Here is a 16,369-nt window from a genome sequence, read left to right as displayed (position 1 = left end):
GCGAAGTCTATGATAGAAACAATGCACGGCAAAGTGACTGATAATATGTCAGTTTGGTCGGTTGAGTCCGATTCCACTTGTTATTCCTGGTCATGGTCTGAAGCAAAAAAATCCCTACCACTCTCGACGAACTTTTGTTTCATCATAAAGGTTGCCGTTGCTGGAAGCGCAAAACAGCAACGTTTGTCTTCGGATAGCAATTGTGAGTCGGCGAGACTATTTATGGTTTGAATAGCTTTTTTGCCAAATGATGCGTATTACAGACGTTGCGATCGGAGCAACTTTCAAATCGAATAGTTGACAGCGACTAGAGGGGATAAACGATGAGACAATTTGATTGCCCTTGTGCCTTCGTGCACTTTCCGACGCTGTACGCAGTGAACCTTTTGTCGTTTGCGGATAAGCGCAACTCCAAGTACGGAACTAGTTTACATAGCCAAGAGGCGATCTAGCGAGGTGAAATGGGTCAGTGGCTGCTGTCCTGCCCGTTCCCCCTCTAAACTTCATCGGTTCCATCTTGTGCCAGGTTTGTGACTGTTCCATGGAGCCGGGCTAGAGCTCGCTGCACTGGGAACCTGTACTAAATATTCTTAATGTGAACATACCTTTATTAGTTTGCAAAATTTGAAGAGTTTCGATTTCACTGTTCCAATAATACCTCTTCGTATATATGTAATATTTGTATAGCTGAATTCAGCAACCGGTCTCTACAGACTTTAAAAAAGTGTATCGGTTCGGCCAGGTGTGTGATTAATAAATTAACAATCATCCGTAAATGGATGATATCACTTCTATATTCTATAATTTTGTATCGGTAGCCGAAAATGGTAGCGCTAAAATACCCTGCCCATTGCCTAGCTGATCTCATGAACATCATTCTAACAATGGCGCACAAACTGATGTCAAGCAGCATCTACAAGTAACGTTTTTCCACTTGTTTTATCCAAAACAGAAATGATTCAAGTCGTTAACGTCTTAGCACAATTTCTGAAGATTTCTGAAGAGCTTTAAATAGTATTTATAGCGCCTTTATATGGTCTCAGTTTGCACGCTATCGAATGACGGCAACTCAGTTCCGTGTCCTGTTTGTTTCGTAATTGATGCGATTGAACACATTACATAAGTATGCTTCCTACTAATAATGTTCATGCAGCGTATCTTTACAGCTAAAACGAGTAGCTGCCTTCACTTCTGACCATAAGCACGCGTGGGTAGCTCTTCACAGTCACGTGAACCAGCTGTAAACATGTTTATTATGTATTGCTATTTGTTTCTGTTTGTTTATTTGCGACAACAGATCGACGTCGTCCGCCGTTGGAGGCGCAAGGGGCGGGGGTGGTGGTAACGGAGGCGGCGGAGGTACAAGCGGTGGAGCAGGAGGTGCCGCAAAACGAACCCGCAGCCGCTCGCATGCGCCTTCAGCGTCAAGCTCAAGCGATTCGGGCCACGCCTCACGTGAACGGCACATCCAACAGAGGATCTCACGATCAACTTTACCAAGGTAAGTGGGTAAGGGGTATGGAGAGTACTTTAGCTTGTGATTGTTGCGTATCTGTACGATAAGTTTCAGCCTAGGGCTGATGTACAGCAGATGATGGCCCGCTCTTAATGCTATAACAGATACAGCCAGTAGATGCTTGCGTGTTATGTAATGAACTATCGAAGAAACCAGAGTTTAAAAATTTCCTTCTTCGCTCGTATGTTTGTTGCATTTAGATATTAGATGAGTAAGCGTTGGCCACAAACTACTATAACTGCTTTTTACATAGTGCGAAATTAGGCGATGCATAACAAAAACTTCGTACCCCAATGAGCTTCGAGCAAGTTTTCAAAATGTAGGCATCAGAACAAACGTTAATTGCGCGACTAAGTTTTGCTCGTCCCAGTGTCTGCTGTGAAGCGTCGCTAACAAAAAGTTCTCTTGCCTAACTACTGAAGTGAATATAGCTGCCGAGAGAAAGATAGACACCTGCAAAGACCGGAGAGATTCAAGAAAGGCAGCAAAGAAGCACAAGGCATACATAATCTTTTATTTAGCAGGCCAGCTGACCTACAGGGAAGTACGCTGTAAAGACTGATGCGTTCGATAAATATGGCTGTGAATAGCGGTACAGCAACCATGTGGGCTTTGCCAGTCTGTAGAGTATTAGCAATGTAGGAGAATAAGCTTGGCCTTTTTATAAGCCTTGCTATAGTGTTATATTCAACATTAAATCGTAGTCCGCAGATAGACTCAAATAAAGGACTCTAGACAATTTAGGGACTTGCTCATTTAGCGACAGTAGGAAACAGGCTGCGTTTAAATCGAAGGTCTAAAAGATCGAATCCTCAGAGACTATTTGCAGAATCTACGTGCAGATCCATAGGAGCCGTCATCGGTTCATCTTTGTCGAAATAATCAGACAGCGTTCAACCATACATTTAATTAAAAAATACCAACAAGCCAACGAGCGAAGCCGACGATAAGTGAATATATATAATAGTTTTCGTTCATCACACGTCTGGTACGTATTCATGTGGCGTTTATGGGACTTGAGGCAACGACCCCCGCTTAGCTGTTTCAGTTAAAAACTAGCACATCTAAACAGCCATATTGTAAAATCTTCTCGAAAAGAAGATGATAATCATACCTGCTCACGTGACATTATTACAGAAGCAGTTATAATAACTAAATAGCCAAGAACTGGTATTGCTTAATACTGTGATGCAACATACAATGTCTGTATCTAAAGACCTTTTATCATGTGTTGGCTACAGTGTATTCTTGGTGCATGTTTGTGTGTGCGAAATTCGTATAACAATCGAAAAGATTCTCGTCTCGTGCGTACTTCATCTCACCTTGTCTCCGTGACCTGACGTGGGCTCGTATCACACGTTATGCATGCGCCTATTGCGCGTTGTTATTGATGGCTATGGCCATGGTAATGACGTAGGCCTTTCGACTTACTCTAATGATGCGAGCATCGATCCTCATAATAGAATTTCTGTCGCATCATCGACGAAGTGCTCGATGGCGTTGGTAGCGTCTCAATGCTTCATTGCCTATATGCCTTTTCTCGGTGTGCGCTATCCGGTTTTACGCTGTCTTTTGCCAAAAGTAAAAGCACGAATCCGCGCCTGTTTCAGCAGCGACAGCACGATTAATTACAGAAAAATCTATTTCTGTAGAACGATTATTTAGCTGGCCATCTATTCGTTGTTCGTTTGGTCCGTATCGATTGACTTCCGTCGTCGTCAGCTCTTCATGTTCCTTTTAACTTATCCGCCGCTAGCTCTCCACTGGTTTCCAGATATGTTCAACATAGCAGCTGTAACAGCGTCAGTTAGAAGAGAGCCCAATATGAGCTTCGATATTTCTAACTTCTTCAATGTTCTGTGGTCACTGCCAAATTGGTTAGAAAATGTACTCCTTTTTTTGCATTTAGCTTATTAAGTTAACGAACGACATTACTCCGTAATAGGGGCGCGAAGTTTCTAAATCCGGAAAAGTAAAGCCCAGGATTGATAAGAGCAAGCTAAATATAGTCAATTTAATCGAAACGACTAGGTAATACAATATATGCGAGCAGAACCTGTATCGTGTACTTTTATTTCTGTTTCGAAAATTGCTTATCTCATGAGAGACGTATACACCGAGTGGGTAATCTATTTGTTAAAATACATAGAAAAGTAAATAGGCCTTAAAGGTAAAATAACTGTGTTTTGACCAAGCTCTTAAAGTAAACTGCACAACTCTAGCAGCAATGAGCCTTGACAATAGCCACCGAATGCTCTACCTTACTTAAAAACGTCAAGACTTAATCTACGGGTGTGTTCCATAACTTCCGTTACTTTTTGAGCTTGATCCTTAAACAAATTGCTTCAGGGGAATTAAATAAATAGCATATATACATATACATATATATGTGCGTATGTGTGTGGAAGCGGTACCAACCTTACGGGCTGGGTTAGGAGCTGGATTATGTGACTCGAATGGTTAAAGGTAAAGCAAGAGGAAACTGCAACGTATCTGATTGTTGAATTTAACGTACGAGATCTTCTCAAAGTAAGCTGGAGTTTTTCATCTCCATGCAGAGATATGGCGCTAAGCCATTTAAAATGTTCGCCTACTCTTGTTTATGCGCTTATTCAAGTTGGTCTGCTGGAGATGGTCGGATGATGGATCACCGTTTGGATTTCGATATTGGCAGACATCAAAAAAGAGGAATCGAGAAGCGACTACATGAAGACAAAGCGTGTCATTCAGAGTCAGCTGAATCGAATGTCAGAAGCAATGCCAATACACTCTAATGTCTGATTAAATACTCAGATATTTATTTTTGTTTTCACCAGACAAGAACTAATAATTGACTCCGATAAGGTTACATAATACATTTGATTTTATAGACAAGCAAACAGAAGTGAGAAAAAGCAAAGTTTATATTCGTTCATTGGCCAGATGCAAGACAAGAACTTTATTTACACACGTGTTAGCTACAGTTTGTTACCATATACAATCTGTCGGGGGATTAGCTTCACTGAAAATTGCGAGATCATTTCGCAGGGGGGTAATGTAGGACCTTGAGTTCATTTTCTGCTGACGGAACGCTTTATTCGACGGGTGCGTCCCACAGAAAAACTTTCTGATACCTGACCTCTCCTTTTCCTGGTCTTCAGTTGCGGAAATTCCATCTGACCTGCGTATAGATTCCAGCGTATCCCTGACTTTACACGCGCCAGAGCATAGATAAGGTTTGCGGTCGGGTCACCGGAGGAGGTGCGCTGTCGCAAAGAGCTCGTTTTCACCCAGTTGCCTTGCTTAGCTTTAATGCTGTTTTCTTGCATTCGAATTTTTTTTTTCATGTTTATTAAGCTGAACTGTGATACTGTGATCTAGTGTACTAAATTCGGGCTACCCAAGAGTAGAAATAGCAGCTGCGAGCTAATCAGCAAAGAGCGGTTAGGAAAATTAGCAAGGATCTATTTTATGACGATTATATTGTACGCTAAGTCCATTTATAACGATGAATATACCAGCACTAATCTAAATAGTGCAGTCACATCGGACAGATGTTGACGCCCATTGTCTGTACTAATAAGATCTTCCCTTCCTAAAAATCCAACTTCCTCTTAAGCGTTTAACTATTTTAACCGTCCATACGCCAGTCATTGATGTTCAGAGTCGCTGTCTCAAGCCCTTTCTGCACAGGAAGCCGCGCGCCTCGATAATCCTAGCATAAAAACGGTAGTCGCCAGTGCCGTTTATTCAACAGAATTTCTCATTAAATTCGAAAAAACAAGTTAACATATTTACACAGTTCCATACAACGGTCCATACAAGTCTCATAACGGCGGCGGCCTAATTCGATTTTTTAGCCTAACACTGTCGTCGGAAGCACATTTCGCCTAAAAAAGACCAGAACAGTGGCACTACCTTGGGAACACTAAATCGCTAGAGGTCCTGCCCGCTTCCAGAGAGCAATAAATGTCTAACTGTCAAGGCGTCAATTAATTCATACTGTGTTACTATTTCCACGGCAGCCGTGAGAAAATCAGTAGACGTAGGAGATCGGATAGGACGTGCGGAAGGTCGAGTCATTAACAATAGGCTAGTTGAAGTGACTATAATAACCCAGCTAGCTCAGCCTAGATATACCTAGCCGCCTAAAGAGATTTCTAACCTTGGTTGAAGCTGTGTGTTTTTCGTGTAGTGTTTTCACTTGCTATCAATCGCTTTAACTGGTTTTGCAGTAGACGATTTTCTGGAGGGAAGCGCTTGATTTGACAATAGTGATAGCAGGATTTGCGTTTAAGGCACTAGTCTTCTTTGATGTTTTGCAAATACTTAGAATAAATGCAAGCAACCACGGAGCTTGGTTTACTGATCAAAGAGTCCAGTGCTTTTAAGTGGACCCTCATGAAGAACCAGTAGTGAAATCTATGAGTTTTCTATTTAGCAAATAACACATATTTTATAATGCTAAATTGAAGAAGGAAGATGGAAATAGTTTAGAGACGCTAAACAGCAGAAGATAACCAGACTTTCGTCTCGTGTTTTCGAGCGAAAATCTCTTTGATCCGAATGATGCACTAAGATGCGATATTTGATTCGACAAGTGTTCTGGCGGAGGCACCGATAAACACCTACCGTATTCGGAGGTAAGACAAATCTTATTTAGATTATTTTCATACTGTAATTTTTACCGTACTGAACACTATTTAATAGTCCGCCTATTTCGGAGCTTATCTTTGACATGGTGGCCTAGAAGTCGTTTGAGGATATATTTACTTTGGGCACCCAGTAGAGCAAAGTAAATCTGAAAACAAAGAACTGTGAAGTGTTTCATGTATGTAATAGAGACGGTGCTAGACTATCTTAGGTTTTCAAATGAATTTATTCTCCCAGTTAGGTACCGCAAATGAAACTACTGAAGTATATGTATTCAGTTTATCCTTTAGAAAACTTCATGTTATTAAATGTATATGATTCGTCGCCTCACGGCAATCCTTGCAATATTAACTGTCGACACTAGCGCCCCTAGTAAGTTGTAACACCTTGATGTATAGAGACCTCAGCCATCGACGATGCGGACGAACGAAGCTTCTGCATAACAAAATCAATCTGAAAATAACGTTCCAAAAGGATACTTGTTCTTGATTGAAGAATCAGTGCAATATTCCTCGCACGGATACGAACTTAATGCGGTCCTAAATTAAATCGAACGAGTAATATTTGCTTTCTTCAACAGAAACCTTGTACTGATAAAAGACATTTTCCTACGGAAATTATCTTCATTTCGAACTAATGTAGTAACGTGACGAAGATTGATGCCGATAATAATCATGATTATGTTAGATATTGTTTAGGTCTAGAAATGTCTAGAAGGACGATTAGAGTTACCTGTTTAATTGAAGCCTAATTTAGGACAAAATTTGGACAACGCATGGCTGATACTGTTAAGCCAAACATTTTCATAGGAAGGATTACAACTTCATTGGGTTGGACAACATTAACATAATTTCAAATCGATGTTTGCCTCCTCGAGCACAGGCATAGGTAGCACTACCTGGAAGAGATCAAGCCTCTTCTACAATATATTTGGTGACTCGTTCATCATAGAACTGGGAACTCAATAATCATAGCATTAAAAACAGTTTCTCTAATAAAACTTCCTCAATTCGATCGTCACCAGCTATTTCGTACAATTAGATTTTAAATAACACTCAGACTACATAACATCTAAAGAGATAGGCGGCAAACGTTTGGTTTCGGCAAAAAAAAAAGAAAGCTTTTTTGTGAATCAACGAGGAGTTGGCACCATCAGGCTTTCAAAGTATCACAAAATAATAAAAATCTCAGCATATAACATGCGCGGGCGTATGAATAACAACATAAAATGGAAGTAGTTTTTGTAGGATCAACGTTTACGATAACGTTAACAAATTTTATGTCCATTCAGCGTCATAGAAATAAAACCGATGCTATGGATAACGTAGGCACTTCCGCTAGAGATACGTTTAACAGCAGATTTACCATCTACGAATTATACGCAGCTACAAGTGAACACTCGCGCATCGATCTCTGTTCGATATGAGAGCACTTCTAATTCAATTAAACGTTTCTTTTTCCTTTCATGATGACAATAATGAGAAATAAAGAAGATCAACTCGCTAAGCAAAAATTCCAGCCATTATTCATGCTTAAATTTGCATCGTTCGGCTCGTTTGCAAGCGAAAGAGGCGTATATACAACGAAAAATTCAGGGAAAAAACAGCGTTAGTAACGGGGCGGTGTATACACTAAGGCCTTGTGTGATGCTGGTACACGCCGTCCTCGGAGGCGGGTTGAGGCTTACTTGTCCGTAGCCTTAAGGGCTGGCGACTTCAGCAAAATCCTTGAAGTTGATGCTAAGCTCATCGGTCACGACATCATTGTAGAAGCCCGTATGATCGGTCCAGTGGCAGGCGACTCTTTGGCGGCCATCGGTTAAGTCAATTATCTGTTCACCTACAATATGGCCGGAGGAATTACTTAATTGTTCAGCCGGCAATGAGCCTTCCACATCCTGAGTGGTACGGCAGCACGCACACGGCCTTAGTGGGCTGTACACTTCGGGCTGGAACCACGCAGGTCCTGAAACAGATGCCGCGAAAAAAATCATAGTAAAGAACTTGTTCAGGTTGTTAAGTACTAGACATTACAGCAAAAAGTAGAGATGGATCGAGCTGTTAGCAATGCCTGGCGGGACGTATCATGCACCAAATATAGACAAGACACCACCGCGATCCTAGTCTCTCGAAGACACGATCACATCGTAATCTAATGCTAACGGTAGTGGTTGGCTTCATTTATATGACGGAAATGAGACAAATGATAGCCGCCACAAAGACGGAACTCCAGAGAAATAGAATTGCCAACGCCATCATGTCCGCTCCATATTATATGGCAAATCTAACACGTTTATGTATTCTGTCGTCTACGAATTTCTCTTTCTGCCAGTAGAACTGGATAATCTATATAATGATACATAGTTACACGTTCATCTACCATCCATGTGTTAGGCAATCAAATATACTACGTACGATCAGGGGGGTGGGTATACTCGTAAGTGTAACTACTGACCACTGTTTGCATTGATATGCTTTCCCCTCTGTTCCGCGCAGGCTCTTCTGGTCCTGTTCCTTATCATATGGTAACGTAAAGTCATCATGTCGAATTGATAACGTATTAGCTAGCATGAAGCTAAAAAGATAAATTAAAAAATCATACCGGCTGCATAAGATAATGATAATCGGCATAATAATAAGAGCGTTGATAATCTAGACAAGCATGAAAGTACTTCCTGCCGCTTTTAGCCCCACCAATCCACGCTCCTTCTGATTCGTAAACGGGATTTGTATACGCGAACCTATCAACACACGGATCTACGCATTAGACACCGTACTCACTCTATTCTAGCTATAATACTTATTGTACAGAAATTAAATTGTAGAAAAGCAAACAGTGCTAAATAATACGGGCTGACCAGAATGGAGATCCCAATGTCAATGGATGCGAACATGATGTTAGCAAATCTCGCTCGGTTATGGAGGTGGCATTGGCTGTAGGGACAAACGGGGAAAGCTTATGCGGTGGCCGCCGTAATCGGAAATTTGCTCCGGAACAATTGGATCACAGAAGTATTTATATTTGTAAACGAATTTCTTTAGTAGAAAAGACGGCTGACTGGACGAATCAGAAACGAAGTAAAATACTGAAGAGGATCTGGCAGGTTTTATTCGGTTTCATTTAAATATCGAGTTCCGTTTCGCGACTGTGGCCGTCATCATCATGGGCCGTGAAACGATCGCCGTGTAATTGTTCGACGAGTCTAAATGACAGGGGAACAAGCTAAAAAACGTGCTGTTAGATAGGATTAAAATGGTCGCATTAAAAAGTGCTACCCTATTAAAACAAGCGATGATTTTATGGGCAGTTATGATTAACAGGTTGTTACTTACCTTCGTTCGTTTTTGCCCTTGAAATAGACGATATACCCTTTGGTCGCGCATTTTGATTTGCATTTAATTACGTTCTCGTTATCTTTGAATTGTTTCAAAAGGGAAAGCGTGCTAAGAATCGTGCAGCAGAGCAGGTTTTGCAGTCCTCTCTCTCACTTTAATAAACTGTCGACTGAATACTCCGACGGAATCATGGAACTCTACCTTCGATCCTTAATTTGTAGGAGGTGATATTTGGCTTCAGGCACAAAAGGACAGGATTTTTCGAAAAAAACCGTGCGGAAAGAGCTGCCCTAGTTATGAAGAGTTCGATTCAAATGGTTTCTCGAGCGGCTAAGGTTTTAAGTTCGAGTTCCCGATGGATAGTACTTTCGCAACCATATACGATAGCAATCTATCGTAGTACTGAACAATGACAGGTGGCCGTACGTGTTGTCATGTCAGAAGTCAACAAGTCGGCAACACGAAGACTGTGTTACCTCTTAGATCATAAACAGCGAGTCTTCTATATTCAGACATAGTATATAGATATAGTGCAAATGCGTGGATCATAACAGCATAAAATCGAGCAGAACCTCCGGCAGCTCGATTCAAGAATATTTTGCGAGCAAGGCGGACTTCTGTTAAAAACCTAACAGTAATTAGCTCGCTAGACAACATTTCACATTTTATTACTATATTTTCTATATCATTTGAGCAATTTTCTTCAATAAAAACTTCTTTCCTGCATACGGTTTATCCTGCTACTGTGATCGATATTCCTTGAAAAGCAGAGCGGAAGGTCACTGCGACTGTCCGCCGAAGAATTTCTTTTAGTGCGTTTATAAATCTGTTGGTTCTTTCGGCGTGGTATTGGCCACATTATGATTATGATGCTCCAGTGTCCCTTTTGCTATGCGCATGTTCTCATCCGATAAATCTATCCAGCGATAAGCTCATCGACCTAAAAGGGGAACACCTCAAGGCCACCAGCGACGATTGTGGTTACCGCTTTGCTGTGATTTGATTTCAAGTTTCGTGTTCTGTTCCCTTTAGCTTTGCCTATCGGCTGCTTCAAAAGCCCACTAGCACCTCCTGCTTAACAAACGGTCAGCAGAAGACCCAGTCGGAAACCTCCAAGCTAGCACACGATGCGAACACTGATACGAAATGACACGCAGGCTAACACTGCGTATTCAACGTGGCTAACTCTTTGATGTCGCCGCGTCTTCCGTCGGATCATGACTGCAACGGCTAAAACACCACAACTTATCGGGTCTTACCCTCACCAATATTCGCATCATGTCTTTGCTGCCATACAACTGCGCGCCTACGTAGTGTCCAAAGCCGTCGTGACCACAACGATAGCAATAAGCGAAACATACGCAACGGGATTGTAGCAACAATCGTTTGGCGCCGTGGGAACTTCACGGCAAAACAACAATAATAATTACAGTTCTCGTTTATTAGGCCTTCGATGGCAATCGTTGCTGCTTCTGCCGGTGGCACCCAAGTTACTTCGGTATCTATTCATATATAGATGTCGCTGGGCTGTGGCCGACTTTGTGCCGTTGTTTCCATTGCTGATTGAAGCTCTCATCTTCTTTACGTGACCTCTTTGTACAACATTAATGCTGGGAGTTGGTAAATGCAGCCGCACACGGTAGGCTCACGGTCTGGTGTTAAATAGGGCGCCTCCGCCGAACAGAGGGGGGTGGGGGAGGTGCCGGGATGCTTTTTAATTGAGTACACGCTGCTAATCTGACCTGTTCACTCTTATCACGTAGACACATAATTCCGATACTCTAAGATAAGATGACAAGTATTTCGTGTCTGTGTCGTTGTGTGTCTAAATGCGTGGGAATATATTAGTATAGATGTTGCTCAGAGCTCATCTGCGGCTGAGAGTCCAATCGCGATTGCACGTTTCGAAATCGTGCGCAGCTCCGTCCCAAAGCTATCCTGCCAAGCCGTTGCTAATTAGGAGTGCCGATTTTCTATGGCCCGCCAAATATTGTCACGTCCAGATATTTACTCTTGAGCTGATCCCTTTCATAGGTGATCCAGTCTAACAACCCGTTATGGCCATGACTGAACGGTAACCGTTATTACGGCTCTTGTTATTACTGCAATGTCTCCACAAGAAGAAGTTTGTACGACGATCTACTGTTTACGAACTAAAAACGGACCCTTCGATAATAAATATCCTGTACTAGCAATTAATATTCTAAAATATTGTCATTCTACGTAGTATAGCTGCCTCAGACCCGCTCCTGTTTACCGCGTACTTTCATTTAAAGACCACTGCGAAAGATTTTTTTTTGCCCCAACATTTTTCCATCTTTCTTAGAACGCTGATATAAAGACGTCTGTTCTAAATTAAACCTTAGTCAAAAAGAGCTCATTTAGCCCCAAAGTTAAAAGAAAGCTCAGAAGTATGCGTAGTTCATGGGCATAGTTTCGATTCACGGACCCGCAAACTAATTATTTCCACATATATGCAAGTTTTCTTATAATTTTTTTTTCTGAAGTATTACCGTCTAGTCACTTAACGGTGAAATGGCAAATATACGTACGTATTGTCGTTTAAAATAGAGAAGAACGATACTGCCAAAGATGAGTAAAGATGTCCAATACGATATCTAACATCGTGGGCTTTTACACGGTTAAATCGACCGCTACGATAACTAAGAAACAATAATATCAGCGATAGCGATCCTCTGCCCTCCTTTGTATTCCTCGGTTCTCAAATCGATCTGCCTACTCAACTTGATTTGTATATGCCAAGTTGAACTTATTTATTGGCGTACGAGGGTGGCCACAGTCCCGGCATTTGGCCATTAATATGGAACCATGTGACGAATCTGTCTGCCAATACGTGAATAGTAATACTGACCAGGAACTGTGGTAGGACAATCGTTTTTCTTATCGTCAACAACGCGATTGACACTGGGTAACTGGTATTAACTAGTACATGGTATACGGTAAGCACTGTCACTATTGAATCTTCTACTATAGACCCCTTGCCCATTTATGTAGCCGGCGATAACATCCACGATTCATTATATCATGTTAGGTCTCATACATAGCCAGACCCCCTGTGAACGTCGCAGTTGTATTGTTGTTTACAACAAACAGACAACGGAAAAATGGCATCTTTAAAATACGAATTAATACTTACACGCGACCAGATCACAGAGACTAGAGGATGTTCTAGCTAGAATTCCCGTAGGCAGGCGTTCACTTAGACAGGAGTATCCAATCCGTCTGACAGCTGATAACGGTCTTTACGGCGAACGTCCTATCTTCTGTAGAAAATTTAGCTTATGCGCATTCGCACAAACAATCAGCGAGTGTCTTTTCTACAAGCATTGATTTTCGCGCCGAACTTAACATGTCATGTAATAGGAATTAATGGAATTCGTATGGACGGCTTTCGCAGAGCACGATAGAGCTACGCAAAAAAATGAAAAAGGAAAAAAAAATGTTATAACCATCGCGCGCCGCACGTTCGTATCGCCTAATCGAATTAGCGCGGTCTATCAACGTCGACGTAGGGACCGGTGATTATTGTGTGCTGCATGTGATCGCAGGCGTCCAATGAATGACTTCATTATGGCGACAATTCACTTTTCCTCAGTGGAAATGGCCAGAGCGAACGGATATACGCTAGGGGTAATGGGCCATTAGGGTATCATCAATACGACCTCGTGATCTATCCACGATCTGACCAGAAATATATTGTCGGGACATATCCAAGTACGTGTGTACGTCACCTATACGGCATAGCTCGACGTCTCGCAGTTGCACGCTGCGTCCGTTCCACCAGCATTGTTTTGGCGCCACTTGTTACTCCGCAAACATGACAAAAGCGAAAGAGAGGGAGGGAGATACGACATGCACGAAATGGCGCAAAGACGCTTTGCTGAGAAGACGAACGATGTCCGGGTGCAACCAGTTTTCTTCTGTCAGTCCCACCCCTTGACACAACGGTGTGGGCATGCAGGAGGCGCATTGCCGTAGGGGGTTACCAAATAATAAGCGCCAAGGTCAAATTCCCTCATCGATCACAGATCCACGATCAGAAAATACTCTTGCCTGTGATGATCAAGCGCCGCCATAATTCTATTACCCTTTCCATCTAACAGTCACGCATTTCTTGAATCTTCATCGCTATTATTATTGATTAGTTGGTGATATTGTTGCCTAAACAACACAAGCGACAGCATTAGGTAGTAATGATAGTGACGCGTTCAGGATCCAACTATCATTAATGCTAGGAACAACAACGCCAACGAACGATTCAATGTGACCCATGCAGGAACTGTAGCAGAAATTTTATTAATACGGCTGTTCTATTCAGTAAATGAATAGATAGCACTGTTGGACATTGTGGGGGCAATTGTGTACAGCGTTCTGCTATTTATAACGTTGGCTGGCCACCATCGCTATTCACAATAAATCTAGTTTTTTCATAACTAAGTTATGGCGTCCTTGCTGCAACATTTATGACAAAACACACAGAATCTCGTATCGCGTTGTCTTCCCATCGAACGATGTTAGTTTACAAAGTAAATGGTTACCGGTACAAGTTTCCTCATTACGGCCATTAACATGGATCCGAAAATGGTATTTTGTCGAGAAAAAAAAATGTCAATTATACTATATATTCAATCAACTTCGTTACGATCGAGTGATAGTTAGGGCAGTATTAGCTAACTATGGAAAACAAGCAAATAACACTAGCCGTAGTCGTCGTACAGGCCATGGCGCATAACCAATGCGTACCCGCATTCTACCTATTGTTTTTCAATGAATAGTTTGAATGTATTTTTTGAAAAAAAAAAACCTATGAATATTGCAAATGTGCAATGCAGATATTTTTTTTGTATTGATCACTACCCTACACGGGGTAGGTAACTATTCGCTGATGCACGATGCCCAGTTTTTCAGTTCCATTGAAATCTTGAATGTTGAATCATATATACATTTTCGACCAATTTTTGAAGAAAAGCTCATTGTTAGCTTGACCGCGCAACATTTTCTGAACGATTCAGACTGTATATAGTAAATCCAGATATTTTCAATCAATAGAAATCAATATCATTATGTCAACTACGATGTTTCTTAGCAAATTTGAAGAAGGTCCACTTGAAGCAAGGTTCGAGAGAAGTACTACCTGACGATGTCGCCACGTTCGATTATACACAGGGTTATATTAAAATACAGTTACTAAATAGGTTAGAAGGATCTAGGTCCACCTAACCACGTTAATTTCTAGCTTCTCGAAGCGTTTTCTTTCTGGGCTAATTATAGCCGTTACTATTAGGCTCAAGCCTGTTAATAGCGGTAATGTCGGATTATTATTATCGGATCCACTGTAGTCTGGCTCGATGAGCAGAGTCGCAGAGTTGAAAGTTGTATGAGATCTGTTTGCTTGCCAGCTTACACAGAATTTAGCACGTATTTGCCGAAATAGACAATAATCAAATGACCCTTATAGGAAGTTCCATATTGAGGTCTTTGTGGTACAGCAGTACCGTCCATCGCTTTGCATTAATTCGCTATTGCAATCTGTTTTTTTTTAGCAGTCCGTCATACCCTTCACCGACCGTGTGTGTCTCGAGCTATTTTGCCATCAGGAAGAATCACCGCTAAATGTGCGCAAAGAAATGCGCTACAAATACAATACAGATAGGGTTAGCGACAAAAGTAGTCTGTCAAGATGTATCGATGTAAGCCTCAAACGGCTATAACTTACCAGCTCTTTGAAGACTGATACATCATCGAACGGATTTGCTATGCCCACCAAATATCAGAAGTTACTCGCATGATTGTCAAAAGAGATACATACTGAAAATGCATTTGATGAAGGGAGCACAGATGCAGACGCCATCAACATCATCAGCTTTTTTCGAAGGTAATCAGAGTCTTTGTACAGTTGAATGCAGATGAACCGCCCCGGCGTCATGGCGTGGCATTGTTGTCAAGCAGATTTTTTTAGTCTCACAGGATACCGCGAAAACGTAATCTACGGTATGTTACTGCTTTGACAATGCTGTGTGATAAATAGATCGACCCGAAGTCGTTCATGTGAAGTAATGTTCTTAGGGTAATGATTGCCTAATAGTTATAGCTAATACTGGCGCCACCTGCCAGCGATCACTTCCCGAGGTTTTAATAAAATTACGCACCAATCACGCCGTCTGTAACCCTGATGTAAATGATTTTCTTTTTTCTAGACGAAAGCGCATATGAAAATGATCATGGTGACGCTGATAATGTCTGGTAAACGCAGACATGCAGAATTCCGTATTAAGCCGCTTGTCCACGTCCATGTATTATTTATGGGCGTGTCCGAGATTACCATTTTTTACATAGGAAAGGTGCAAAGCGTACATGCTAAAAGTTGTTACGACTTTCACTATTGCAACAACTGATACGACGACTGCTGTGAGCGTTACGGTGCAGATAATCAGCAAACGCGGCTGATTGTGGAAGATAGAGAGTTTTCTAACGTCGAAGAAGATTTCCCGGTCAGTTCGTGACTTGTACGAATCCAGCATCCAGCAGTAATTGTTGCTGTTGTTTTTATGGCTGTTTGTTGCGTGTTATTGTTGTCGTCTGCCAATGCCTACGCCACCGCTAGCCATCGTATAGCACCAGAACGGTCTCGACTTTTGTCATGCCCATTTCTGTGGCCTCTTTAGCGTCTTGCCCATTTAATCTCTACGCAAAAGTATGTACATGTATGAAAACATTTATACATGTGAAGGTGATCGTTCCGTGGCCGCGAGTGACTCTACTGCACAACTTGATGGGCATGCATTGTTCATCGCCCTTCATGCTACATCCAAAGGTTATTGAAGCGGTTGTAGTAACGAGAGCTTTCAGCAGAAGCGACGTCGTG

General features: G+C 41.8%; 1 protein-coding gene and 1 long non-coding RNA gene across 4 annotated transcripts in view; one reads left to right on the top strand and one right to left on the bottom strand.

Moving 5' to 3' along the window:
* Window positions 1-16,369, top strand: part of LOC111264196 (uncharacterized) — a 149,833-nt gene that overhangs the window by 116,201 nt on the left and 17,263 nt on the right. For all 3 annotated transcript variants that reach the window (XM_022839877.2, XM_022839878.2, XM_022839879.2), the window contains one exon: window positions 1,298-1,501. In XM_022839877.2, the coding sequence (XP_022695612.1) occupies window positions 1,298-1,501 (204 nt within the window). The remainder of the gene's footprint in view (window positions 1-1,297; window positions 1,502-16,369) is intronic.
* LOC111264201 (uncharacterized) lies at window positions 4,297-14,285 on the bottom strand. Its single transcript, XR_002682744.2, has 3 exons — window positions 12,641-14,285; window positions 7,836-8,113; window positions 4,297-6,601 (listed from the first exon to the last, which is right to left on the bottom strand). It is a non-coding gene; the product is annotated as an uncharacterized LOC111264201 (long non-coding RNA).

This window comes from Varroa jacobsoni, unplaced genomic scaffold, assembly GCF_002532875.2.
Source record: "Varroa jacobsoni isolate VJ856 unplaced genomic scaffold, vjacob_1.0 scaffold_831, whole genome shotgun sequence".
In the NCBI taxonomy this organism is placed as follows: domain Eukaryota; kingdom Metazoa; phylum Arthropoda; class Arachnida; order Mesostigmata; family Varroidae; genus Varroa; species Varroa jacobsoni.
The sequence above is the reverse complement of the archived record's forward strand: the minus strand, read 5'-3'. Positions and strand labels throughout refer to the sequence as shown.